The 25,632-nt window shown below is 39.2% G+C and overlaps 2 protein-coding genes across 7 annotated transcripts in view; both read right to left on the bottom strand.

Annotated features, from left to right (window-relative positions):
- The window catches only part of LOC115800418 (nectin-2-like), a 16,333-nt gene extending 7,817 nt beyond the window's left edge, over positions 1–8,516 (bottom strand). For all 3 annotated transcript variants that reach the window (XM_030757765.1, XM_030757763.1, XM_030757762.1), the window contains exons 1-4: positions 8,334–8,516; positions 6,415–6,756; positions 6,005–6,307; positions 4,605–4,698 (exon numbers count right to left, since the gene is read on the bottom strand). In XM_030757765.1, coding sequence (XP_030613625.1) covers positions 4,605–4,698; positions 6,005–6,307; positions 6,415–6,756; positions 8,334–8,484 — 890 coding nt within the window. In that variant the 5' untranslated portion in view covers positions 8,485–8,516. The remainder of the gene's footprint in view (positions 1–4,604; positions 4,699–6,004; positions 6,308–6,414; positions 6,757–8,333) is intronic.
- Positions 8,517–10,770: 2,254 nt separating this feature from the next.
- LOC115800061 (nectin-2-like) lies at positions 10,771–24,738 on the bottom strand. 4 transcript variants are annotated; one of them, XM_030757313.1, is made up of 8 exons: positions 24,500–24,737; positions 22,917–23,258; positions 22,508–22,810; positions 20,118–20,211; positions 14,441–14,595; positions 13,798–13,897; positions 12,650–12,734; positions 10,771–12,304 (listed from the first exon to the last, which is right to left on the bottom strand). In XM_030757313.1, exons 1-8 carry the CDS (start codon positions 24,615–24,617, stop codon positions 12,293–12,295), a joined length of 1,209 nt encoding a protein of 402 aa, XP_030613173.1. In that variant the 5' UTR covers positions 24,618–24,737; the 3' UTR covers positions 10,771–12,292. The 4 variants fall into 4 exon arrangements, with proteins under 4 accessions (XP_030613173.1, XP_030613175.1, XP_030613176.1 ...); XM_030757315.1 differs by lacking the exons at positions 10,771–12,304; positions 12,650–12,734 and adding an exon at positions 14,179–14,306 and having other exon boundaries at positions 24,500–24,738; XM_030757316.1 differs by lacking the exons at positions 10,771–12,304; positions 12,650–12,734 and adding an exon at positions 14,214–14,306 and having other exon boundaries at positions 13,813–13,897; positions 24,500–24,738.
- Between the last annotated feature and the right edge of the window lie 894 nt (positions 24,739–25,632).

Consider the following 25,632-nt stretch of genomic DNA (forward strand, 5'->3'; position numbering starts at 1 on the left):
CACATTGGAGGATCTGTGGTGGAAGTGGTCCCCAGCTACAGGAACTTGGGTGTACACCTGAGTAACGACCTCACGTGGGGCAACAACACTTCCAGTCTGGTCAGGAAGGCACACCGGTGTCTCTACTTCCTCATGCTGGACTCAGAAGCTCAGTCTGCACCTCATTCTACAGATGTGTGGTGGAGAGTATCCTGTGCTCCTGTATCACTGAGGAGAAAGCTCTGCCAAGGGTAGCGAAGGCTGCACAGAGGACTGTTGGAGACATCTTCTCATCCACCACGAACATTTACACTGCCAGATGCAAGAAACAGGCCATCTGCATCCTGAAGGATCCCACACACAGAGCAAACATACTTTTTTCCCCTATACTCAGGCAGGAGGCTGAGGATACAGCTCGATATTGACTGGAATCCATGTGACCCTCAACTTTAACAAGATTTCCAGTACCTGCCCTGGCCACACAGCCCCACAGCATGATGGAACCACCACCAAATTTTACTGTGGGTACCAAGTGTTTGTCTTGGAATACTGTGTTCTTTTTCCCCCATGCATACCGCCCCTTGTTATGTCCAAATAACTCAATTTTAGTTTCATCAGTCCACAGCACCTTATTACAAAATGAAGCTGGCTTGTCCAAATATGCTTTAGCATACCTCAAGCAACTGTTTGTGGTGTGTGTGCAGAAAAGGCTTCTTCGGCATTACTCTCCTATACGGCCTCTCCTTGTGCAAAGTGCGCTGAATACTTGAACAATGCACAGTGACACCATCTGCAGCAAGATGATGTTGTAGGTCTTTGGAACTGCTCTGTGGGTTGACTATGGCTGTTCTCACCATCCTTTGCCTCTGCCTAGCTGAGATTTTTCTTGGCCTGCCACTTCAGGCTTTAACTAGAACTGTGCCTGTGGTCTTCCATTTCCTCACTATGTTCCTCACAGTGGAAACTGACAGCTGAAATCTCTGAGAGAGCTTTTTGGATCCTTCTACTAAACCATGATGTTAAACAATCTTTGTTTTCAGCTCATTTGAGAGTTGTTTTGAGGCTCCCATGTTGCCACTCTTCAGAGAAGATGCAAAGAGGAGAAACACTTGCAATTGGCCACCTTAACCCTTTCTCATAATTAGTTTCACCTGTGTATGTAGATCAAGGGTCAATGAGCTTACAAAACAAATTTTGTGTTCCAATAATTAGTGCTAAAGGTATTCAAATCAATAAAACAACTAGGGTCCTCAAACTCATGCACCTGCCTAATTTTGTTTAAATAATTATTGCACACTTTCTGTAAATCCTATAAACTTCATTTCACTTCTCAAATATCACTGTGTTCATCTGCTATATGATAGACTTAACTGAAATTGTTGATCTGAACAACCATTGATTTATAAACGAAAATTATCAGAGGCGCCCAAACTTTTGCATACCACTGTATGTATGTGTGTGTGTGTGTGTGTGTGTGTGTGTGTGTGTGTGTGTGTGTGTGTGTATATATATATATATTTTTTCTTTATATATTATTGTTACTTTATATTTATTCTTCTTCAATATACTATTTAAGGGTAACACTGCGACCTGAGGACAGACTTTCAATGACAATAATGAATCCTTGAAAAACACCCTGAAATTCCAGGTAATAGAGACAGCAGTTATGGAGGTCTGTCCAGCAAAGCAAAGGAGGAGTTCAGGGGCTCACCCTGAGCGGGTAGTAGGGTGAAAGAGCTTCTCCAGAGGTCTCAGGGACGGTCAATAGTGAACATGAAGAAGCCGAGTAGGAAGCTTATATTTGGCACGTAGCTTGTCAGGTGGCCAAGGAGAGGGACACTGACAAAGGTGGTGGGGAGACCACGGAGGCTGGGATTGATGGAGGAGATGGGACCCCTCCAGAAGCTTGAATGGCAGCTGGCAATGACGGAGCAGGACTGCAAACCAGCCGCTGAGGCTGGCCCCATTTGAGGGCCAAGCAGGAGCTTAGAGATAGTGAGAAGGCTGGCAGTGAAGACGATGCCCCTCTGGAGGCGGGTGATGAAGAGTGACTGATTTGGGGTGGGTGGTAGAGCAGGTCACCTACTGATCGGAAGGTCGGCGGTTCAATTCCTGGCTGCTCCAGGCTGCATGCCAATGTATCCTTGGGCAAGATACTTAACCCCAAGTTGCTCTCCGATGCAAGCGTTGGAGTGTTAATGTTAGATAACTAAAACAGTTAGCTTAGTTAATCATGGAAGTGCTTGTGTGAAAGGGGTAAAGGTAAATGTGTTGTATAAGCGCTTTGAGTGCTCAGACAGAGTAGAAAAGTGCTATATAAGAACTAGTCCATTTGGCCAACATGAGATTTGCTGAATCTGGCAGCTTGTGACACTTAGGAGACTGACAGATGGATTTGGGCTGTGGCTGTAGTGATGCGGATGCTACACCGGTTCATAGCGGTGAAGAGAGAGGTGAGCCTGAGAGCGAAGCTGTCGATTTACCTTTCAATCTATGGTTGGATGGACTAATAAAAATTATATAATTTTTTTCCCCCAACATTTTTGTGGTGAAAATGTCCATACATTTTTGTGTGACTCAAATGACTTTGAGATCTCCTTCTCTTTGTGGCTTTAACAAACAAATATTCTACAACATAAAAACATACTACAGCTATTGTGATTGCGTTCCAGCACCTATACCAGTGGTTCTCAAACTGTGGGGCGCTGCTTCAGCACTGATCAGATCTGAAACGGAAATACTAAGTCTGTATGCAATAAAATACAAAATATATGCTATTGATAAGACTAAATATAAATGCAACAGTTATTCAGTGAGTTTGTACAATGACAGCCATGCAGTGGATTAAATACTTGGGACTTAAAAATGGCAAAAAGACCTGTAAAGTTATCATTACCTAACATAAATCACTAATAAAATAGAATTTACTGTGTTAACTACAGACTTCAAGAGACATCAACATATACAGTAAACGTCCCCTTAAGTGGAGCCACATTTGTAAGGAAAATGCATTTGTGGGTTGAGCAGCAGAGCTGAGTATGCCGGCTGTGCCCGTGAAAAACATGCCAAACCTTCTCTGCCAAAGTCAAAAAGCTTATTCTGCAATTGCCTCTCATGTGGTGTTCTTGCTCATATTCCAAGGTGTAACATGGGGAGGTCTAGCCTGGGAAACCTTATTGGAGGCATGTCCTGGCCTGGATTCAAACGCCTGACCTATTTCTTCAAAGACAGTAATGTTATTGCTACACTAACCAGCTGACAGGCCTAACAAATGAAAACTAGATCATGAGTGTCGGCATTAAACCAGCACATGTGGCTGACTGAATAAACTGCACTGAGAGTGAAAAAGCAAAGACAACAGTAAAGCCAAAGGAGTTTCGGATATCACGCTGACTCTGTTCAGTCAAGTAAAAAAGAAAAAACAATCAGATTTCTACTTACATTTTCCTTTTCTATAAGAGCTGCAGTAGTGACCGTTTCATAGAGGCAGTACAGTGAAACGTGAAGCTGCTCAAACTGCCGAAATATTTTCAGTCATCCAGGCCATGATGGACTCAAGCACTTGAAAAAAAAAAAAGCAACTGGACTTCTTTCACTTTTTTTTAGACTTTCCCCTGTTATCCAAGAGGCTTCTTCAGTTTAACTTTAATTTCAGTTCCCATAACTGCAACATAAATGAATGTGTAGAATATGTTGTTAGTCTGAAAATAAAAGGCTTGAAGGTTTGCTAAATTTGTCCCAAAACAATTTTTTGACAGGTTTTTCTATCACATGTAATTACACATTAATTCAAAGTGTTGCTCCTCAACCCCTGTTCACAGCAACAGACATGTTTACTGTCTAAGTACAGTTTATCAGTAGAAAAGCCTCATACTGTGCATGATCAGAGCAGCAAATGTAATGGTTTGGCAACCTCTCTGTATTTTGTATTTACACACACATAGGCAATGCCTTTATTATTACAGCATCCAATCAGTTTGGGTGAAGACCCATTAGTTGATAATCCTGTGAATATTTTACTAAAATCGGCCCAGTAGTCTAGGAGACTGTTGTGATTAATGGAGGGCTGGGCAGACGGCAGATGCCTCATCACAGCATGAGCTCATTGGAGCTAAAAATAAGCTGGTTCCCTCCTGTTGGTATATTAATTACAGTTGAGGTGGTCTCTGAAATACTTTAATCAGGCAAACACCATGCGGTCTGTTAACTCCACACCCAACTCTGCTACAGTAACTTAAAACAGACAGGCCCACTGCCAATGAAATTTGAGGAACTTTGAAAGAATAAAGCCTCACAAACTCAGTACACATTTAAAATTTTCATTTGTGATTTGTCACAGGTACATTGATTAAACTATGAGCTCTGGAAACAGCCATCAGTTAAAGTTTAAATGCTGCCTTCTTTAATTGGCTGACCTCCTGATCATAATGCAGTTTATGTTCCTAAAGTATTCACACATTTGATTTCAAAGCCTGCAGTTTATTTTCTGAAATTTACTTAAAAGACCAATAAAACTGCTTTTAATAAGGTGGTATATAGCACTAAATGTCTCTCTTTGTCTCTCAGGGCTTTTTCAACACGGTTACTTAAGCATTGAAATCAAACAATTATTCAAACATCTTTACCTGCTCCAGGTAAATTCTGCATTTGGGTTGGCTTCTGTCACGCACTCAAATGAGTCCTCTGAAATCTTTTTAATGTTCACGTTTGTGGGAGAGACTGCAAAAAAAAAAAAATCCTGCAGTGAGGAAATAAACAATAATATTTTATGTGTTTAATTCCTATCATGACAGACAAAGCCATAAACTACATTTAGTTTCAAGGAGTGATATGTTTCTCCCACGAGTAGTTGTCACTGGCTCACTTGCAATCACACTCAACTAAAAACAAAAAACCCAAAACACATTAAGCTTCCTGGTATTTTAGGGGAATTCCACCAGAAACAGAACAGCAGCTCCTTTTTTAGTCAAATGTACCATGTTGTCTTGTGACGCTGGAAATAGTAGGCCATCAGCAGCTAAACAGATGCACATGATCAGCAACATTACTCTGCAGGATAAGTTTTGTCACTCAAATATAACTGATTCGTACTTCACCACCAATACCCTGTTTACTTAGCTGCTCTGCTAACAGTCAGTTCTGACCTGAACATCTGCACTCTGCTGAAAAATGATTAATAATGAATGTTATGTTTCAGTCTTATTGACAACTGAGCTCAGGTGAATGAAGCTCATTCGAGGCAGCTGAAATCTCCAAGTTCTGGGTATACTGACCTCAATAATCATCATTTATTTGTTGCTGCTCTCAAAAAGTCCAGAATAATTCCCACACTAATGCTCTTTGAGGCAGAAACTGTTGAATTTATTCTTACATTACAACAAGAAACTAAAATTATTGACAAAAAAAGTGATGCACACTATTTTAACAATGTATCTATACAGTGAACAGTACCAGTCCAAATGTTTGGACACATTCACCTATTCATATGAATGGGTGAATGCCTTTATATCAGCCTATTTTCATTTTTTTTTTACCTTTGCTTTACTCATTTTATCTTTCAGAAATCTAATATTGAGGCAAAGTCATGAAAGCAGGGAAAATGTCACAGTTCCACACTGAAAAAACAAACAAACTCCCGAATAAAGAGGGAAAAACTTGTCACCTCATAATTAAACATTTAATGTTACCTGTTGTAGAAAGTCTGCACAAAGTTTTGAGGGTTTTTGTTAAAAATACTGATACAGGGTACTGTAAAAAAAAACCTTAATGTACAGCCTTTTATAAACAAAAGTAGTTTATTATTAATTTACAAAATTATTTTTGTCACATGGCCAAATAATGATGAGTAACCAGTAAAGAGCAATTTTTGTTGATGTCAATTCAGTAGCTTCACTTTGCAGCTGAGTTTAATCTGGGTGTGTTTGTCTGAGTTATTTTTTAATATTCGATTAAATAATTTAAATACTTAAATCAACAATGACACAAAAGAACATGATCATGAACTACATGAGCAGCTGATACCTACAGTAGACCTGTATGGTGAAGGGCAGGGTTACTTCTGTAGACAGGGAGTCACCGCTGATGACACACTGGACCAGGTGACGGTTAATCTCTCTCGTAGGTACGCCAAACAGAGAGCTGACTGTGGTGGTCGTACCGTTGTCGTACTGGGTGGAGTTTGTCGTCGTCCTCACTTTTTCTGCCAAAGTACCAGTGAGCCACCTCACCTCTGCAGGAGGCCTCGAGCCAGCAGCCGTGCAGGTAGCAAATAAAACCTCTTCTGTACCCAAAGTGGGAAGATTGTCCTCCACGCTTGTGGAAGGAGGCACTGGGAGAGTTACAACACACAAATAAGTCAACATGCAAGTAATATGGTGAAAGTAACTGTCTCACATACAAACACCCAGAATATTTTAAATAAAAAGTTTTTTATACCAAATACTTTTAGAGGAATCTCAGTCTTCTGATTTCCACTGGGAAACAAGGTGAAGATGCACGTGTAGCTGCCTTCATCCTTCAGGGTAACATTGGATAACTGGAGTGTGGCGTTTTTGGCATTAAAATTCCCAATATATTTAAATCGATGATCATGCCCATTGACAAACAATGGTCCATCTTTGGGTATGATAGTATAAAAATTGTCATTGTCAGGTTTTCCTCTAGTCCTCCTCTGCCAGGTAATCTGTGTCAGGTCATCATTGGTATCAATGACGTGGCACGGTAAGATAGCGGTACCTCCTTGAACCACTGTCGCATTTCCGCCAATCACCCGGAGAGCTGAAAAGAGCATGAGATACTGTTAAAGGTCAGAGCACAGCTGAAAAAGTAGAAGCAAAAGCCAATCCTGAAGATTTAAAGGCTAAAGTTTACATACAGTTCACTTGTACACTTTGCTCTTGTGGGGATGAATAACAAAATTACAAGCATTAAAAGTCATGGCTGTGTCGTATACAGCAGTACAGACTCAAACCAAAATGTAATAGATTCTTTTTTTTTGGTCTGCGTCTACTTCAATCTTCAAGCGCCTTGAGGCAACTGTTTGTTGTGATTTAGCACGATATCAACAAAATTTAACTGAATTCATCCCTCAAGCTTAAAATTCATTTTGTTTACCAAATGGTCAAAAATAACAAGAAAATACACTGAGTTCTGTTATGTAAGTTGATCCATCTCATTTCCTTAGCTCCATGTGAACCAGTCAAGCTTACGTGAGTGTTCACACTCCACAGGCCTGGGAAAATGACACTGAACACACACCTGCACTTCACCTCTCCTTGACAGAGGAATGAAAACAATGTAATTCAGTAGCTTGATTCCCATTCCCGTCAGTGTGCAGTTAATCCATGACCAATGGTGTTGCATTGTGTGTTTTTCTATCCAGGTATGCTTTTACTGCACTGGTAGTGTGTTTGGTGTCACCGGGATCACACTGCAGCATTACGTTATTGTCAGTCAGACACCTTCCAGATGGAGGATCAAAATCTTATGGTACTTTTCTGCATTCATAATTCCATCAATTTTGACAAGATCTTCTGAACATCACAGGCTGAAATGGAGCTCCAAGAGCCTCCAAGACACTCACTGTTGTACCTCTCCTGACCTCCTCTGTACATACTAATGGAGATTTGAACTGAAAATGTCAGATTTACACACTTCAGTGTTTTGTCACTGTTTCCCTTCCTTAAGAACATCTTGACATCCATCCTCCCACTGAGACCATTTCTGATGAACCTTCAGTTAACAGCACACACTCTAACAAATGGACTTGATGCGTTGTTCAATAATTAAATATACCTATTTCCAATTTATTTATATATCTGTGTTATCTTTTTAAACCTAGTCCCCTTGAGCAGCCTGATAAATGTGTAGTGTACAGTTTAAGCTACTCCTTCCACGCGGTACGCTGCAATGTCCTGAAATTAGCATTAAACTACCTTGGCACGACACCTGTTCCGCATACAGCACAAACTAAATACAAACTTACCACTTTACAAAGATACACAAAGATAGCACTTTACAGGAAACTGAAACAGTGCGACAAACTAAAGTGATGCTCTGAGCATCAGTTCGTAGCGGTTGTTACTTCCTGTTATGTTGATAGCTGTAGTTAACTTTGCTCGGTTGCATCTTTTATAAGTTAATTAATGTTTGAAGGAAAGCAGCTGCAGTGGACAAATACAATACTCAGAGTTTATCGTAGCTACTGCACCCTTAAAATTGCAGCAAACAAAACAAACAAGTTTCCTTATTTGATGTTGGGTAGATTAACGATGCAACACAAAACGGGGAAAACATTTTCTGTAGGCTGTATTGCCGTCGACAAAAGCAACAACTATAAAAGACGAGCTACATACCATCTACATCCGTACGGTGAAGAACTGCCGTCAGGAACAACACAGTGCGCATCATGCTGTCACGTCGCGACGGCGAATTGTAATTGCCATAAAATAAATCAGCTCCATCCATCCGCAAACCATCGGCAAAGTCTAAAGGATATTTACACATTCAACTTCTGGGAGAAACAAGTCAGAAGTGAAAGGCTGTTGAACATGGCGATCATCGCTTTACAACGGAAATCAGATAATAATAGTTGACAGTTACTGAGGAAGAGCGAGAGAGAGAAAAATATATATAGATATAGAGCCCCGGCCACACACACACACTTTCTTCTACTATTGAAAAGTTTATCAGGGCAAATTGGTCCAGATTAAACTGTACAGTTTAATCTGGACCAATTTTCTGAGATACTGAATTTGGGGTTTTCATTAGTTGTCAGTTATAATCATCAACATTCAAAGAAATAAACATTTGAAATATATCAGTCTGTTTGTAATGAATGAATATAATATACAAGATTCACATTTTGAATGGAATTACTGAAATAAATCAAATTTTTCATTTTCTAATTTTATGACCAGTACCTGTAATTACACAGAATAACCAGTGTAGTAGACAGTGGTGAAACATGCTACTTAGCTCTATCCCCCCCCCCCCCCCCCCCAGAATGCAAAGAGAATTTCTATATTATTAAATAGTAGCATTTAGTTTCTAAAAGGGTTTTATTTGCACATCAGCCTTCACTGGAATAATACAATGTTAGTCCTACTCCAGCATGCAGCACTCCTGATGATTATTTGATGCATACAATCAATGCATCACTTTAATCGTTCTTCAGGTCTAACCTATGTATAAACCAAAGCTAAAAAAAAATGCTAACAAGCTTGTTACCTGTTTAGTCAGCAAGCACAGCCAGTATAGAAATAAAAAATAGTCAATAGTCTCATTTATCCATAATGTCCAACTGTAGTTCAATATCAAGGATTGTACGTGTTGGATACACACATGCATACTGAGGAAGAGGAACTATTTATGCATGTTTATTTAAAAATCAGCAAAGCAACATCATACAAACAATTAAAAAACTTCAAATTTGAAATTTTCAACCAAAAACAGAAAACAAAAATGTAAATCAAAAATATTAACTGATCTAAACAATTTACAACACAGAGGAAACAACACACTAATGACTAGATGTTCTACAAAAAGCTGCCACACAAAAAAATTAATCAAAATGTCTTCACCCACTAAAAACAGCAGTGTACATGGTAAAAATTAATTGTAATAAACACCTTTCCAACAGCATGAAAGCCTGAGAAAATCAAACAAAGAATCAAAAAACATGTCCATTTAATTTAGTTTCACCTAAGTTTTTTTCTAGTGGGGCGTGGCCCATAGTTTGAGAACCACTGTTTTAATGGGTAGTGTAAGGCCGTGTTGTCAAAGAGAGGGCCGTTTTACTGGGTCTCACTTTCTCACCAAACTATAAAAAACTGAATGAAGCTACAACTTGGCTGTTAGGTTTAAGGCTAAATTCAGTTTTGCATAATGCATTTAGTTGTCCTGATTGAGTTCAGGGAAAGAGTCCATACAACAAATATTTCATGAGTGTATTTGTAAAAGACAAGGCACAATTTATTTATTCATGCTGCTAGTTTCACTAATTAAGAAAAAAATGGAAATCATTTACAGTTGAGAGTTAAAATATACATACAAGTGTGAGTAATGCTGAGCCAGGTCAAGAAGAATTCAGCTAAATTTACCCTACTCAAAAATACCTTAACTTGAATGACTACATCTAAAGGCAGATTTAGCGACAATGCACTGATGTCATTGTCAAGTCAAGTAATGCTCCCAAGACCATATTCAAATACTGTACAGTGTATATATACAGTGCCTTGCAAAAGTATTCGACCCCCTTGAACTTTTCAACCTTTTGCCACATTTCAGGCTTCAAACATAAAGATATAAATTTTAAATTTTTTGTGAAGAATCAGCAACAAGTGGGACACAATCGTGAAGTAGAATGAAATTTATTGGATGTGTCAAACTTTTTTAACAAATAAATAACTGAAAAGTGGGGCGTGCAATATTATTCGGCCCCTTTACTTTCAGTGCAGCAAACTCACTCCAGAAGTTCAGTGAGGATCTCTGAATGATCCAATGTTGTCCCAAATGACTGATGATGATAAATAGAATCCACCTGTGTGTAATCAAGTCTCCGTATAAATGCACCTGCTCTGTGCTAGTCTCAGGGTTCTGTTCAAAGCGCAGAGAGCATCATGAAGACCAAGGAACACACCAGGCAGGTCCGAGATACTGTTGTGGAGAAGTTCAAAGCCGGATTTGGATACAAAAAGATTTCCCAAGCTTTAAACATCTCAAGGAGCAACATCAGTGTCTGACCTCACAAATGAGTTTGTGGAAGAATGGTCAAAAATTCCCATAAACACTCCTAAACCCTGTGGAAAGCCTTCCCAGAAGAATTGAAGCTGTTATAGCTGTAAACGGTGGGCTGACATCATATTAAGCCCTATGGATTAAGAATGGGATGTCACTTAAGTTCATACAGTACCAGTGAAAAGTTTGGACATTAAACTATTGACTGGTACTGTATGTATCTGAACAGATGAGCAAATACTTTTGGCAATATAGAATATGTTGACCTAAACTACAGATAGGAAAACCACAGATCTGTGAAAACAAGAATTTGACCTTTGATACTGAACATGTCAGGGATCCTGTTTTTGCTCACTTTGTAAGGTGAAGCAGTTACAGCAACTCTTGTAAACTATGTGAGTGTACCTTTACAGTATAAAGAGAGGTATTGTTGAATAAATAAAGATTTATAACTGTTGATAAATCTGCTGGTTGGTCCAAAACCATATAAGATTATAAACACTGAAACAAGACTTTTTTTATGGACAGTGGAAACTACGAGTCAACAAGACCTGAGAAAAAAAAAAAACTTCAGTCAGAATAATTCAGAATATAAACTGAATGCATGAAAACATGGAATACAATTAAACATATACCTTAAACATGACAACATTATACTAACATCATCGCACAGAACACCTACTGATCTACCACACAGTACTTGAGTCAATGACAAATCTGTTGGGAAAAAAAAACCTAATGATGAAACAATTAGTGTATTAATTAGCAGTGCACTGGTGCAAAGGAATACATTTATGGACTATTTATAGACTGGTCACTGCTGAACCTGGCTCCAGGATGCCCCCCAGTAACCAAGATGCTATCAAGGTAGAAGTCGTTTGAATCACGCTTGGTCTGACCCTTCACCCATGACCAATTTGCCTTGGGAGACCCTACCAGGGGGGGTAACTGCCCCCGACAACATAGCTCCTGGGATCACTAGGGTGCCCAAACCCCTCCACCTCGATAAGGTAGTGATTCATGGAGGGGTATGTAGGCATCACACACAAACCCATTCCCTGTTTGAAGCGTTGTTTTGTTGTTACCTCTCCAGTGCACATGCTGTTACTTTCATTTGTACCAAAGCAGGTGAAATGGATTCACGATGGTTCATCTGTCTTACCTGGGCAGACTTTTATGAAGTGTACGTCCTTAGTGTTTGCAGTTTTCAGTGTTTCATTACAGTTACTGTTGTGTTTACTGTATTCCCTCAGTGTTTCCTGGTTTTTCCTTCTGTGTCAATTCCCCTATCCTTAGTTTAGTTCTGTGTTGCCCTGTTTTAGTTGCTGTTTGTCACTTCCTGTTTTATTTTTAAGCCATTGCTTCATGTATTGTGCTTAATTTTACTCCCTCATTGTGTTGATTGTGTGTGCCTGTGCTACTTCTCTGTCTCCACTTCATCATAACCTTGTGTCTATATAAACAGTTGAGAGCTGTCAGCTTGTGTTGTCCTCATGTGTTCATTTAACAGCTGACTCTGGAATGACATGTTGGTGGTGCCTTCAAACACGTTTTCCATTTTTGGCTTCCGCAGCTGTCACATGGGATCCTGAGGCAGACAATTCAGAAGAACATTTGTTTAAAAACTGGATTTAGTTTCAAGCGAACATGCAAAGACTTTGAGTGCATCTGCAGAGTTTAGAAACAACATTTAAACGTCTATAGTATTAAATTAAAGATTAATTTTGCTTCTGAAATGTCCACTTATTTCAAGGAGATTTAATAAAATGTCTTGGGCATAGCAAAAACTATAAATATACATCAGATAACTGCATAACAGAGAATTTTACATTAAATGAAGTCATTTGCACCAACATTTGTTGAGGGACATATTTAACTGTGAGGGAAACAACAGAGAACTATGACACGTTTCAACAAATGAACTGTTACTGACCTCTACCTGACCCTCCTGTTCTCCTTGCTCTGGTCTGTCAATGTGTGGTTCATTTATTGGTACACTCTGCCAAAATTCCCCCAAACTATAGAAAAGAATGATATAGTATACTCATTTTATAGCTGGGCCTGGAAAGTTTTGGTCAGTAATAATTTTTACAATTTTCTCTCCATACATTACCGCAATAGATTTTAAAACAAGGTATAATTCAAGTGCAGACTCTTAGTTTTAATTCAAAGCTTTGAACAAAAATACCACATTACCAGTAGGTAAAACATACCTGAAGCATAACCATTAACAGACACCAAAGACTCAGTTTCCTCCTTTGTGATTCTTAACTGCAGCCGTTCAGTTATTTCTTGTTTGTGGCTCTTTCTGCCTTTACTTTTGCCTTGAGCAGCTAAGATGCAGCTCAGTCGGGGTGAGGTAAGCTCACTGAGCCAGCCTCTGCAGAAAACTCCAGTACCTTCAAAAACTCCTGGGTTTCTTTTGCAGGTGTTCTGGATCATTGTCCATCTGTACTGTGAGGCACTGACCAATCAATCTTCCTGCATTTGGGTGAAATTTAAGTATGCAAAAAGTATTGTCAAATCACAAATAAACATCAGTAACTCTACATGAGATGAAATTCACTGTGTTTTAAAGGGGATGTCGTACTTTTCAGATTATGAGCTGTTCTAGATTTTTCCATACATTTTCTTTCCATCATTTTGATATAGGATGAACTTTCATCTGTTTAATCTGTACAAATAATGCTGTTTTAGAGCTGGCCTGACGTTTTACCCCCTCCTCTCCAATATATAGAGTCTGACCTGGTCTTTCTGCTGTTACTGAACTAATTAGCCTGACTCACATTCAGACCTCCTTTGATGACATGTTGGAGGTTCACAGAAAAGCTTCTAACTTGTGCATGCCACACTTGGAATCCTCTCCATACACATTTAATTTATAAAACAGCCCACACTCTTCTGTAACAGGTTTTGAGGGAATTGTTCAAACATATTTGAGCCCCTGAAAATGTAATAGTTAACTGAGAACTATGCATATAAAGAAATATTGTTGTCCAATCCCTTGAATTAAATCTGAGAGTCTGCACTTCAGTTGCATTAGATTGTTATTAGTGTATGCAGGGTTACTGTTCCAAGTACCTTGGAAAACATCCAGGTTTATAGAAGTACCATGCTGCAGCCCCAACAACATTCAGGGAAAGTAAAACGCCAAATAGGGCCCAAGCAGCAGAGCAGGCTCCTACAGGGACACAAGAGGGAAGAATATAATGAGAATGAGATGACATATTGTTCTTTCTCACCGCCATGGCACTTAGTTTTTATATGACTCAGACAGCATTCACACACCATGCAACACCTAAACCGAAAACCGAAACTCTCCTGTAGTGACAAGTTCTGAGGCACCAAAGTAAATGAGACCCATTTGATATGACCATAAAACAATTATCACAAGCTAGGACAAGTTTTAGGTGGTGGAAATGACTTGAATATCATGTGCTGCACAGTCATCCATTCCTTAACTTGTCTGTTTGAAGCTGGCTGTAGATTAAACCAACCACTTCTTTAAGCTAGCTTCTTCCAAAGGCTTTCTATCCTCTCATTTGGACATGGTTGGGAACCCTTCATAGGTAGTCTAGATGTTCCAGTTTCTATTTAAGTCCACAGAAAAGAAAACAGAATAACATCAGAGCGACACAACATCCACAAAAGCTCAAATCCAAAAATCAGAAACAAATTCAAAATATCTTAACAAACTGCACAACTAAATTCAGGCTGTCCTCACCTGATGCCACATGCACATAGAGCTTAGTGTGTTTTCTTCCATATGCGTTAGATGCTTCACACTGATAGAGGCCATTTAGATCAGAGGTCTGACTCAGCAGTTGTAGCGTTGCACCCTCAACTTTGACAGCAGACTCTGGCAAAGACTGGCCAGCTCTGGAAAAACATGAAAGAGGCTCAACATGAAATGTACAGAGAGGGCAGAAAAATGTGAGTGGTGCCCAAAATTCAAATGGATTACAGTTATTAGCTCTTTGTGTTAGTCATTTTCATTGCTCTCACAAAGATGCATTCTTTAATTTTAACCTAAATCGAGCACAAAGCTCACTTAACAGGCTAAATATATTTGGGATTTTTATCATCTTCTGTGGAGCACTGATACGAGGATTCAACAGGCTATGATTAAACAGCAGCAGCAGGTTCTCATACCAGACAAAACTTCTTAGTTTCACCAGAGGATCTATCCAGCTCTCAGATATGTCACATGATTAACACTAGCAAAAGAGTTTGCTGTCTGAAGCAAATTAAAAGAAAAAAAGTCACAAAACTTTTAATGTAGCTTTATCGCTATTTAAGATAAAGAAACACTAAATGTTTAAATGCACAAACACATTTACCAGGAATTCCTCACATTTAATGGATCAAGAGTGAACTACAGAGAAGCCGAGAATGTAAAAAGATCTTGTGCATAATAAATTATACAATGTAAATAAAATTGCTTTGCTATGTGAAAAAATATTCATGTTATTTATAATTCCATTGTTTTGAACACAATAGTTCATTTATTACTAACTTTAAAACAATTGAGATGGAGCTCAAAGGCTGAAGATACTTAATGAAGTATTACAGAATCAGTTACACTAACACATTTACTCAAATCCTGTTATTACAAGTTTGAGTGTTTTACTTATTTCTATTTTATGCTGCTGTATTGTGAAGTTGTACTCGACTGCAGTTCTTACAGTGGAAATGTACTCTTGCACATTACCTATTGTGTACTGATCTGAGTGCGATTAAATGAGGCTGTCTGTCAAACAAAGGAAGTATAATTTTAAGGATAGTTGAAGAAAAGCTCAGAGATCCAAAGTAACATGATATTCAGAATCCACATATATCGTTCCCTCTAGGTCTATATGTTGTCAATACAAACAATGGCAATAAGAGACATTTTTAAATAGCTCTATATAGCTTTATTATCACTTTGACCTTCAGATGAATCTATTGACCTTGAAGGAGAGGTCAGAGGCCAGAGGTCAAATGTGACCTTACATTTTAAATCTTTATACGGTACTTTCTAAATGTTGACAATAAACATCACAATTGTAAGAATCATAGTTTATGAATTATGAGGCTTTTTGTCTATTTTCGACCAATAAGTTATTAAGTTGACCTTGAAGACCTTTGGTGGATGTAAACCAAATGTTAATGGATTGTTAACATGAACCCACTCTACACCGCTACAAAGCAGATAAGCACACTCTTTGTCGTTTGGTGGTTTGTCAGCTTGCAACTTTGTGTCGGAGACCACGCGCTTGCCCTCCAAAGCTTAGAATTGCTGACAACTCTGCTTGCCCATTAGGCTGGATGACACACCAACAGCCAGCCTCGGGGTAACCCATTCTTTTGACGGGGCCCTGTAATTCCATCTTTTGAGGTTTCTCCCTCACATTCCTTTTTGGAAGAGCTGAAGTGCTGCTGGCTGGATCCTAAGACCTTCTCCCATCACAGCAGGGAAGCCATGACGTTAGCCTCCATGCACAATGTGGAAGCACATGGGCTGGACCACACGCCACCTGTGAACCAGTGCATTATTTTGTTTACATAAGATCTTGACTTGTGGAGCGTGAGGCGCCATATCCCCACTGCTTAGTGCCACTGGCAGTCATCCAGGATTTCATGGAGCCATAGTTACCATTGTAACGTCCCATTAGTATCTTATCGCTGTGTGCACTCTCAGTTTGTGACAGAGGCTTAACAAAATAGAGGGAACACAGGGGATAGCAGACTAAATAAAACACACAAAAGATATAAACAATACTAAACACTAAGGCTATGTTCACAGTGCCACCTGAAGTGACCCAATTCCCAATTTTTTTGTGAAATCCAATTTTTTTTGCGTGGTCGTTCACATTTCCAAATATATGTGACTTGGATGTGCTCTGTGTGTGAACTGCAAACGAACCTCCAAGTGTCCCACATGCGCAGTAGAGGGCGCAATAACACCATACGTAGCGAGCGTGCTCAGTGTTTGCAGAAGTAAGTTTGTTTTTCTTCCCACTTCTGCGTAACAGGACGCAGAATAGTGACGTTTGTCGAGTATCAATGACGTGCAGGTCGGATGAATGCGACCTGGCCGTACAGACACAGGTCGCATTTGAAAAGATTGAATGCATATCAGATTTAGGACCACATAGCCAAGTGGCCTGGGTCGCATTTGAAAGAAAGAAAAAAAAAAATCAGATCTGTGTTGTTCATACTGTCATGAAAAGATCAGATACAGGTCGCATAAGGGCAAACCCCCCCCCCCCCCCAAAAAAAACAGATTTGGGTCACTTCAGGCTGCAGTGTGAACGTAGCCTAAGAGAACCCAGTCTACCAAAGTAGTAAAATACAACAATAAGGACCCTAAGAGACTACAGAACCATAAACAGATTAAGAATTATGCAGAAAATATAATTAACAACCTTAAAAACTCAATTCCTGGATCAAACACAGAGGACCACGACAAGTCTGTGCGCTTTCAGACAAGTTTGACCTGGCCTGTTTGTTGCATACTGCATTTTACTTATACTGAACTGGACCTCCTTCTGCGTTCTCATTTTTAGATTTTTGTTTTTTCAATATTTTCTCAGTGTGGGCCCACACATAAACAGGCATGTCTCCAACAATAACATTTTCTCCCACTGTCACATTCCAGTCTTCCAGTTTCCAGTTATGAGAGAGTCCTGGTATGCATGCTTGAGACTAGACTTCTCTGAGCATCTTCAACCAAAACTCAAATATTTCTGTTGTTCCCTGCTGTTTCCACTCTCTCTTGTGTGTATTTAAGCCCTCAGTTTTTCTCTGTTCGTTGTTGTGGTAGCTGTGTGTTCCCTGTCTAGTGTTTTGCTTCTCTTAGTATTTCTCCCAGGCTTTGTGTTTAATCCTGCTATGGTTGAGATTTCAGGTTTTGAGTTTTTTGTATTATCTAAGTCACCTGCGAATAAAGCAGATTTTAGTTTAATTCTATTGTTTCGCGTCCTGCATTTGGGTCCTCCCTTTCCCTGCACACAGCCCCAACTGACAACTTCCAGTTTGTAGCTCTGCTACATTGTTTGCTAAAAATACTGCTACTGTGTTTGAGTTAGTATATTTTTATGCTGGATGCCCTTCCTGACGCAAGCCCAAAGGGATTTGTGTCTACACGCGCGCGCGTGCCCGCTCACATACACACACACAAAATGAGAACTCATGAGTTTTAGTTCATTGTTATGTGAAGAACCAACAGTGACATTATAGCATCTACTTAGCCAGAACGTCAGTGCTGTCGTAGCTTATCTGCCTCAGAATCCATCACTGTTCACAGTTAATGTAATCCTGAAGTACAGAAACAAAATGATAAGTTTTGTTGGCCCTGGTTGGCTGTTGTGCACTAACTAATGAAATTTAAAATCCACTGAAAAGTAAAGTAAAGAGTCTTTCAGCCCTGTAATGAAGACCTTCATTACGTGTTTAGGGGAATATGCACAAACGGTTTTAGCAGACAAGTAAAGGAATGCATTAAAGGTTTGACATGTTTTATTTGTGTTGTAGATTCCTGTTTGCAGTCTCCCAGCTGTTACTGGTGAAGGTCTGCCTAGGAACAAATGTTTTACTATGGCAGATTAGGTAAATCAACAGGGACTACATCTTAACCTTTATAGAATAAATCTTTTAATGGTTGGCATTTATTGATTTTTTTAAATAAAAGGGTAAACATGTAAATTGAGATTGCTTATCTGTGCTCTCTCCAAAAGGTGTTCCGGCCAAAAGAGTCCCCAGGTTCCTGAGAGCCTTTTAAAGGTTCCAGGTTATACCAAGGAATTGAAAAGGGGAGTGAATAAGCAATTACCAGTTGTTGAAAACCTGGCCACCATTGTGCTGTACAGTTTGGTTTTTGTGTGTATGTTATGAACGTTGGTGAATAAAACACCTGTGGGTCAGCAGGTCACAACTGCCTCAAGCCTCCTATTTCAATTCAGCCGCTACGGTCATCCTAACAAGCCCCCTTTTCCACTGACCGGGTGCTGGTGACGGTGACAGTGTTTGTCATTCAGCATTTTTTCCACAGTGCTCGGCCGAAAAGCTGGTCTGGAACCAAGAAAGCTTTATGAAAGCGGCAAAAGGGCGTGACTCTGCCGTCTCAACATGAAGTTTTCTACTGCTATTTCACCGCATGGTGTGTATTACATGAGAAAAGCGATGTGATTTTCACGGCTGTGAATTAAGTTGGGCCCTAAGGCTGAACTTGCTGCTTTGTATCAGTTCATATCACAGATAAAAGGATGCAAAGTGTGTACTTGTCGTCACAGCATTTTACCCATCACCCACCCAGTTATTGTCCTGGAAATCAGATAGGGTCACTGGGAATGAAATATACATTGTTTCATAAAACAAAGACTCACAAACAAAAGTAACCCATCTAAAAAATACCAATACCAAAACAGCAGCAATTCTCTACTTTGTAACAGGAGTGCAAAAAAAAGAAATGCTAAATTGTAAGTTCATTTTCTGTCATATACAGGGGCGTATACATGCTCCATCCATGTGCTGCACATTCATTTTCATACTAAACAGAATATGAGCAGCATTATTCATCCAAGAGAAATGGAGAGTTGGATGTTTTGAGCTCTGTCGTGGTCTAAAAATGAGTTTGGTTAGATTTGTTTTAAATTTACTGTATGTCACAGTTTATTTACTCTCAACACTACTTAAACTGCTTTTACTAATGTGTGTCACATGTTATATATAGTGTATCACAAAAGTGAGTACACCCCTCACATTTCTGCAGACATTTAAGTATATCTTTTCATGGGACAACGCTGACAAAATTACACTTTGACACAATGAAAAGTAGTCTGTGTGCAGCTTATATAACAAAAATGTATTCTCAAAATTACTCAATATAGATCCATTAATGTCTAAACCAGCGGCAACAAAAGTGAGTACACCCCTAAGAGACTACACCCGTAAATGTCAAAATTGAGCACTGCTTGTCATTTCCCTTCCAAAATGTCATGTGACTCGTTAGTGTTACTAGGTCTCAGGTGTGCACAGGGAGCAGGTGTGTTCAAATCTGTAGTACAGCTCTCACACTCTCATACTGGTCATTGAAAGTTCCAACACGGCACCTCATGGCAAAGAACTCTGAGGATCTTAAAAGACGAATTGTTGCGCTACATGAAGACTGTTATATAAGCTGCACACAGACTACTTTTCATTGTGTCAAGGTGTCATTTTATCAGTGTTGTCCCATGAAAAGATATACTTAAATATATGCAGACATGTGAGGGGTGTACTCACTTTTGTGATACACTGTAGTCCTAAATGAGATCCCTCTTTCTTACTCAGAGCTTTTCCAACACAGCTTACTTAAAACAAACCAAAAGAAGGCTTGAGCATTGAAATGAAGGCTGAAACCATTATTCAAACTTCTTTACCTGCTCCAGGTAAATGCTGCTTTTGGGTTGGCTTCTGTCACACACTCAAACGAGTCCTCTGAAATTGCTCTAATGTTCACTTCTGTGGGAGAGACTGCAAAAAACACAGAGAGATAACTGTGTTAATCCTGAAGTGAAGAAATACTAGCGAACAATGTTTATAATGTAATCTGTGTTTATGCAAATATTATACAGTGTGTTTAGGTATATAAAGAAAATGCTTGTATGAATGTGTGTGTGACTGGGTGAAGAAGATTTGTAGTAAAAAGTACTTTGAGTTAGAGTAGCAAAGCACAGTCTAGTCTTTAGTAATGATGGTGCAACCAGGCCTTTTGTATCAGTCCAGATTTCCTCATCTTGTCTCGACCTTTACTCCAATTTAGCTTTCAGAAATCCTTTGGAAATCTACTGTGACAACATAATACTGAGTGATACAACTTGGGTCAAAAGTCACAAGAGCAGTGATAATGTCGCAATCCCATACAAGAAAACCAACCTCCCTGAATAAGGCGGGGGGGGGGGGGGGGGGGGGGGGGGGGGGGGGGGGGGGCATGCTACCTCTAAAATTAAACATTTAATGATACCTGATGTAGAGACTATCTCCAAAGTTTCCAAAGTTTTGATGACTTTTGCCTGTTTTTGTTACAAACACTGATGTTGTGTATTGTAAAAAGAACTGAATGTGCAGCCATTACTATTATAAACAAAAATATTTTATCCATAATTTATGAAACTCTTATTGTTGTAACATGAGATAATACCGGTTAACTGGTAAACAGTAATTTGACTGCCTCGGGAGCTTTTTGCTGAATTCAGTTCACCATAAACTTCTGTGGCTCCATTTATCCCTGGGTGTGTCTGTGTACTATTTTAATGTCAGGGTCCTATTCCAGGAAGCAGGTTTAGCTATTTTTCTGTTCCAATAAGAATGAATAGAATAGAATAGAATAGAATAGAATAGAATGCCTTTTATTGTCATTATACAGGATGTACAATGAGATTGGAGGGCCACTCCTGTTCAGTGCCATGCAACAGAAAATCAAATTCTCTAAAATAAAATAAGGGAGTTAATGTCAACTTATTATTATTATTATTACACCAAGTTGGTTGCCCATTCAGTCAATCCACTCTGGTGCTGACCCTATTCTGACTATTATCAGTATCTCAGTAAAACATATTTGATATGGCTGTAAGAAAGCATCATCTATCAGTGAAGGCTGAGATGAGACTGAATCATAAATGGCTAAACTGGGGAACATTAAAGAGAATTGTTCAGTAAATCTCATGAAGCATTTTATCCAGTAATGTACGAAATAATTAAATTTCTCTATATAAATAAAAAAGTAAGGTTGTTATAATGATAATTACTAAATCACTATTGGAACAACAAAATAGTCGCAAACTGGTCATAAAGTTTTGATTTTATAAACTGACTTCATGGCAGAGCCGCCTGGAGCCGATTACTATCAGGGTGCCTGATGTCACAGGTCTGTCAGTAAACTGTGTTGTGGTCCTGTCAGGTTACAGCTGGATAATCACACTTAAAGATCAAATGTAAAATTAGGATTCCAGCTAAATGATATTGAAAAACAGTATAAAAAATATATTTTATATCAAACTTTTATTTTATGTTGAAGACAGAGGAGCACGAGCCAATCAAAATGACTCTTTTCTTCCCTCCTGTTTTTAAGATAAATATCACAGTCAGCACTGATGTGTTTATAATCCTCAGTCCTCTGGATTAAAGGCTCTGCTCTTTATTTACTCGTTTTCATGTGTGGGAGCTCCACTGATGATGGCTGTCTTTCTCTACTCTCAGGGTGCCCATACTCAGAGTTGATTGAACTTATTCTAATCAGCTTTTCTGGAAGGACACTCAGGCCCCGTTTACACCACACGGTTTCAAAATGAAAACGAATACATTTTGATGCATTTCGGCCTCCCGTTTACACGAGAACAGAGTAAAATCTCTACTTTTTGGAAATGGGCTCCAGAGTGGAGTGTTTCTGAAACGCTCCAACCTCCATTTCTGTGTAAACGGACAAAAACAATGCTTTCTGGAAACAGGGGCACTCGCACGTGCGCACTATGGTTGCGGCTCCTGTAGCCACACCACCAACTTGTGGCCTGGCAATAGGAACTGCAGCGTTTTTACCTTTCTGTGTAAACGGAGATCATTTCTGAAACGTCTCCATGTGAACACGTCACTTTTTGGAAACGACACCATTTCCAGTGGAAACGTTGTCATGTAAACGGGGCCACAGAGTTGTCAATCTCAAAGTTTATTTTCAAACTCAGTTGGCTGAATATGCTTCCTAATCAAATAATAAAAATACTTAAATCAACAGTGACACAAAAGAAGACAAACTACATGAGCAGCTGATACCTACAGTAGACCTGTATGGTGAAGGGCAGGGTTACTTCTGTAGACAGGGAGTCACCGCTGATGACACACTGGACCGGGTGACCGTTAATCTCTCTCGTAGGTACACCAAACAGAGAGCTGACTGTGGTGGCTGTACCGTTGTCGTACTGGGTGGAGTTTGTTGCCGTCCTCACTTTTTCTGCCAAAGTACCAGTGAGCCACCTCACCTCTGCAGGAGGCCTCGAACCAGCAGCCGTGCAGGTAGCAAATAAAACCTCTTCTGTACCCAAAGTGGGAAGATTGTCCTCCACGCTTGTGGAAGGAGGCACTGGGAGAGTTACAACACACAAATAAGTCAACATGCAAGCAATATGGTGAAAGTAACTGTCTCACATACAAACACTCAGAATATTTTAAATAAAAAGTTTTTATACCAAATACATTTAGAGGAATCTCAGTCTTCTGATTTCCACTGGGAAACAAGGTGAAGATGCACCTGTAGCTGCCTTCATCCTTCAGGGCAACATTGGATAACTGGAGCGTTCCATTTTTTCCATTAACATTTCCAATATATTTAAATCGATCATCACCTCCATTGACAAACAATGGTCCATCTTTGGGTACGATAGTAAGAAAATTGTCATAGTCAGGTTTTCCTCTAGTCCTCCTCTGCCAGGTAATCTGTGTCAGGTCATCATTGGTATCAATGACGTGGCACGGTAGGATAGCGGTACCTCCTTGAACCACTGTCGCATTTCCACCAATCACCCGGAGAGCTGAAAAGAGCATGAAATAGTGTTAACAATCAGACCACAGCTTAAACAACAGAAAAAAAGAGCATCCAAGAACATTCAGACTGAAATTTAACATTTTTTTTTTTTATTTTATGGTTGTGTTGCATACAGTGGTACAGTTTCAGTGTGTGTGCTTCATCTCTCCACCAAATCTTTAAATTAGGCTGAGTAAGTTTTGCAGCATCTTCCCAACAGAAATTACAGTGTTTTTCCTGCATAATAAAAATAGAGGATTTGGCCTCCCACCAAAGTAAAAATCACTAGGATAGTGATAAATATTTGTAACCGTTTTCTATGCTGACTTCGGTTAAGTAAGGCGACACATCTGATTTCTTTGTGAACTAATCAAGGTTACTGCGCAGTCACACTGCAAAGGCCTGGAAAAATGATACTGAACTCAACCTCAACTCTCCTTTTAACAGAGAAATGAAAACAGCATAATTCGTGCACCAAAATAACGTAAAGCCAGCGCGCCCTGGTTGCAGTTTGGACTGATAATCTAAAAGTTAAACAACTCAAAAGTTTATCAGTTGCATATAAATCCTGTCCTACTGAATTTTAATTCAGAAACATGTGACCATCAAAATGAATAAGTCCACTGTTTGGATTCATCCCTTATTCATTCATTTTTGAATGACATTATATGAAAAACGAACCTCAGTGAGCCAGACCCATCAGGGAGTAGGAGGAGTTTGTGAGGGAATAACAAAGACTTGCACGTTAATTTTAGAAAGTTCTTTCTTTCACCCCAGTGCAAACATACAAGTAGAAACCATCAATTTCAAGTTAAATATGTATATGTAACAGCTAGATAATAAAGAGTATAGCACTGTGTATTCCGCTTTCCACTGTAGCTGCTTAACCATCGTATTTTTATATATACTCCAGATATAAGGTTAATCCAGAGCGCTCAGTTCGAGGGGTTAAAAAAAGGGAAAGCAATGCAATTTGCTGCTACACATTTTTAACACGTTTAAATACATAACCATTCAAAACTGATGTTTAGGGTGCAACACCTGAATGCCCACAGCTCGCTTTTTGTTTAAAAGAACACGTCGACATCCACGCGAGACGGGGGGGTATTCAAAAAAATGTTCCCATGCAAAAAGACGTCCTTCAAACGTTTCCTTACTTCATGCTGAGTAGACGAAGCAGCACAAAATTAGAAAAAAACATTCTCTGTACTACCTTCGACAAAAACAAATAAAAGAGGATCTACGTACCATCTACATCTGTGCTCTGAAGCAGCACCGTCAGCAACAACACGGTGCGTATCACGGAGTTGCATCGTGATGGCAAATTGTGGCAGCACTTGCCACAAAAGGAAGCAGATCCATCCATCCTCTAATCATTGCTCAGCAAATTTAAAAGGATATTTACACATTCAACTTCCGGAGAAAAAAGATGGTTAAAACACGTGATTCAGCCAGCGTGGCATAACAGCCAGAGAAACAGGGATGGGATATGTTGCAAGGCTGAATGATGCCACAAGGTGGTGCTTCTTCCTTGTTGTGTGTGTTGGACTGAGAACCACTGCAGAACGCCGCTGATGCTTCCAAGAAAATCTGGTTTCATCCCCATCTTGTGCATCTTATTGGAACTCCTTTGTGCAGAATGTTAATTGGGAAAAAGTTTGGTCTCTCCCACACAAGTTTTTTCTCACTAATAAAATCAAAGAAGTTTCTTTTAAATTAATTCATAAATTTTATCCAACTAAGCACTTTCTTCAGAAATACAAAGCTGATATTGATATTTCCTGCTCTTTTTGTAAGCTCTACCCAGAAACTTCTGTTCATCTGTTTTGGAACTGTACATGCTCGAAGAAGTTTTGGAAAGACATTGTCACTCTTATATCCAACTATATTCAACCAGATTTCCTCCTTTTTTTTTGAAAATGTTTTGCTTGGTATCACAGATTTCAAGGCGAAAAATTCCTCTCCCACATACCTTATCAATCTAATATTGTTGCTTGCTAAATTTCATATTCATAAAAGTAAAATAATGCACAGGAAACCACTTTTTGACCTCTTCGTAACAGATGTAAAATTGTATCTTGACTCAATCTCAAACTCGGTTAACAAAAAGGCTATAAAAAAAATAAGTATTTGGAAAGACTATAACTTATTGTTGTAACTCGCATTTATTTGTGTAATTTCTTTTTATTTCTTTTTAATTTTTTTCCCCTTCTGTTCCGTTTTGACAGTTTTCTATCTCTTTATTTTATGACTATATTCCTCTTTCATTTTATGTCCTTGTTTATTATTGTACACTGTTCTTTCATGACTACTGTTACTGTGACACTTTGACGATAAATAAAGCTTAAAAAAAAAAAAAACGCCGCTGATGCCCACCCAGC

The sequence above is a fragment of the Archocentrus centrarchus genome, chromosome 21 (genome assembly GCF_007364275.1).
Source record: "Archocentrus centrarchus isolate MPI-CPG fArcCen1 chromosome 21, fArcCen1, whole genome shotgun sequence".
Taxonomy (NCBI): domain Eukaryota; kingdom Metazoa; phylum Chordata; class Actinopteri; order Cichliformes; family Cichlidae; genus Archocentrus; species Archocentrus centrarchus.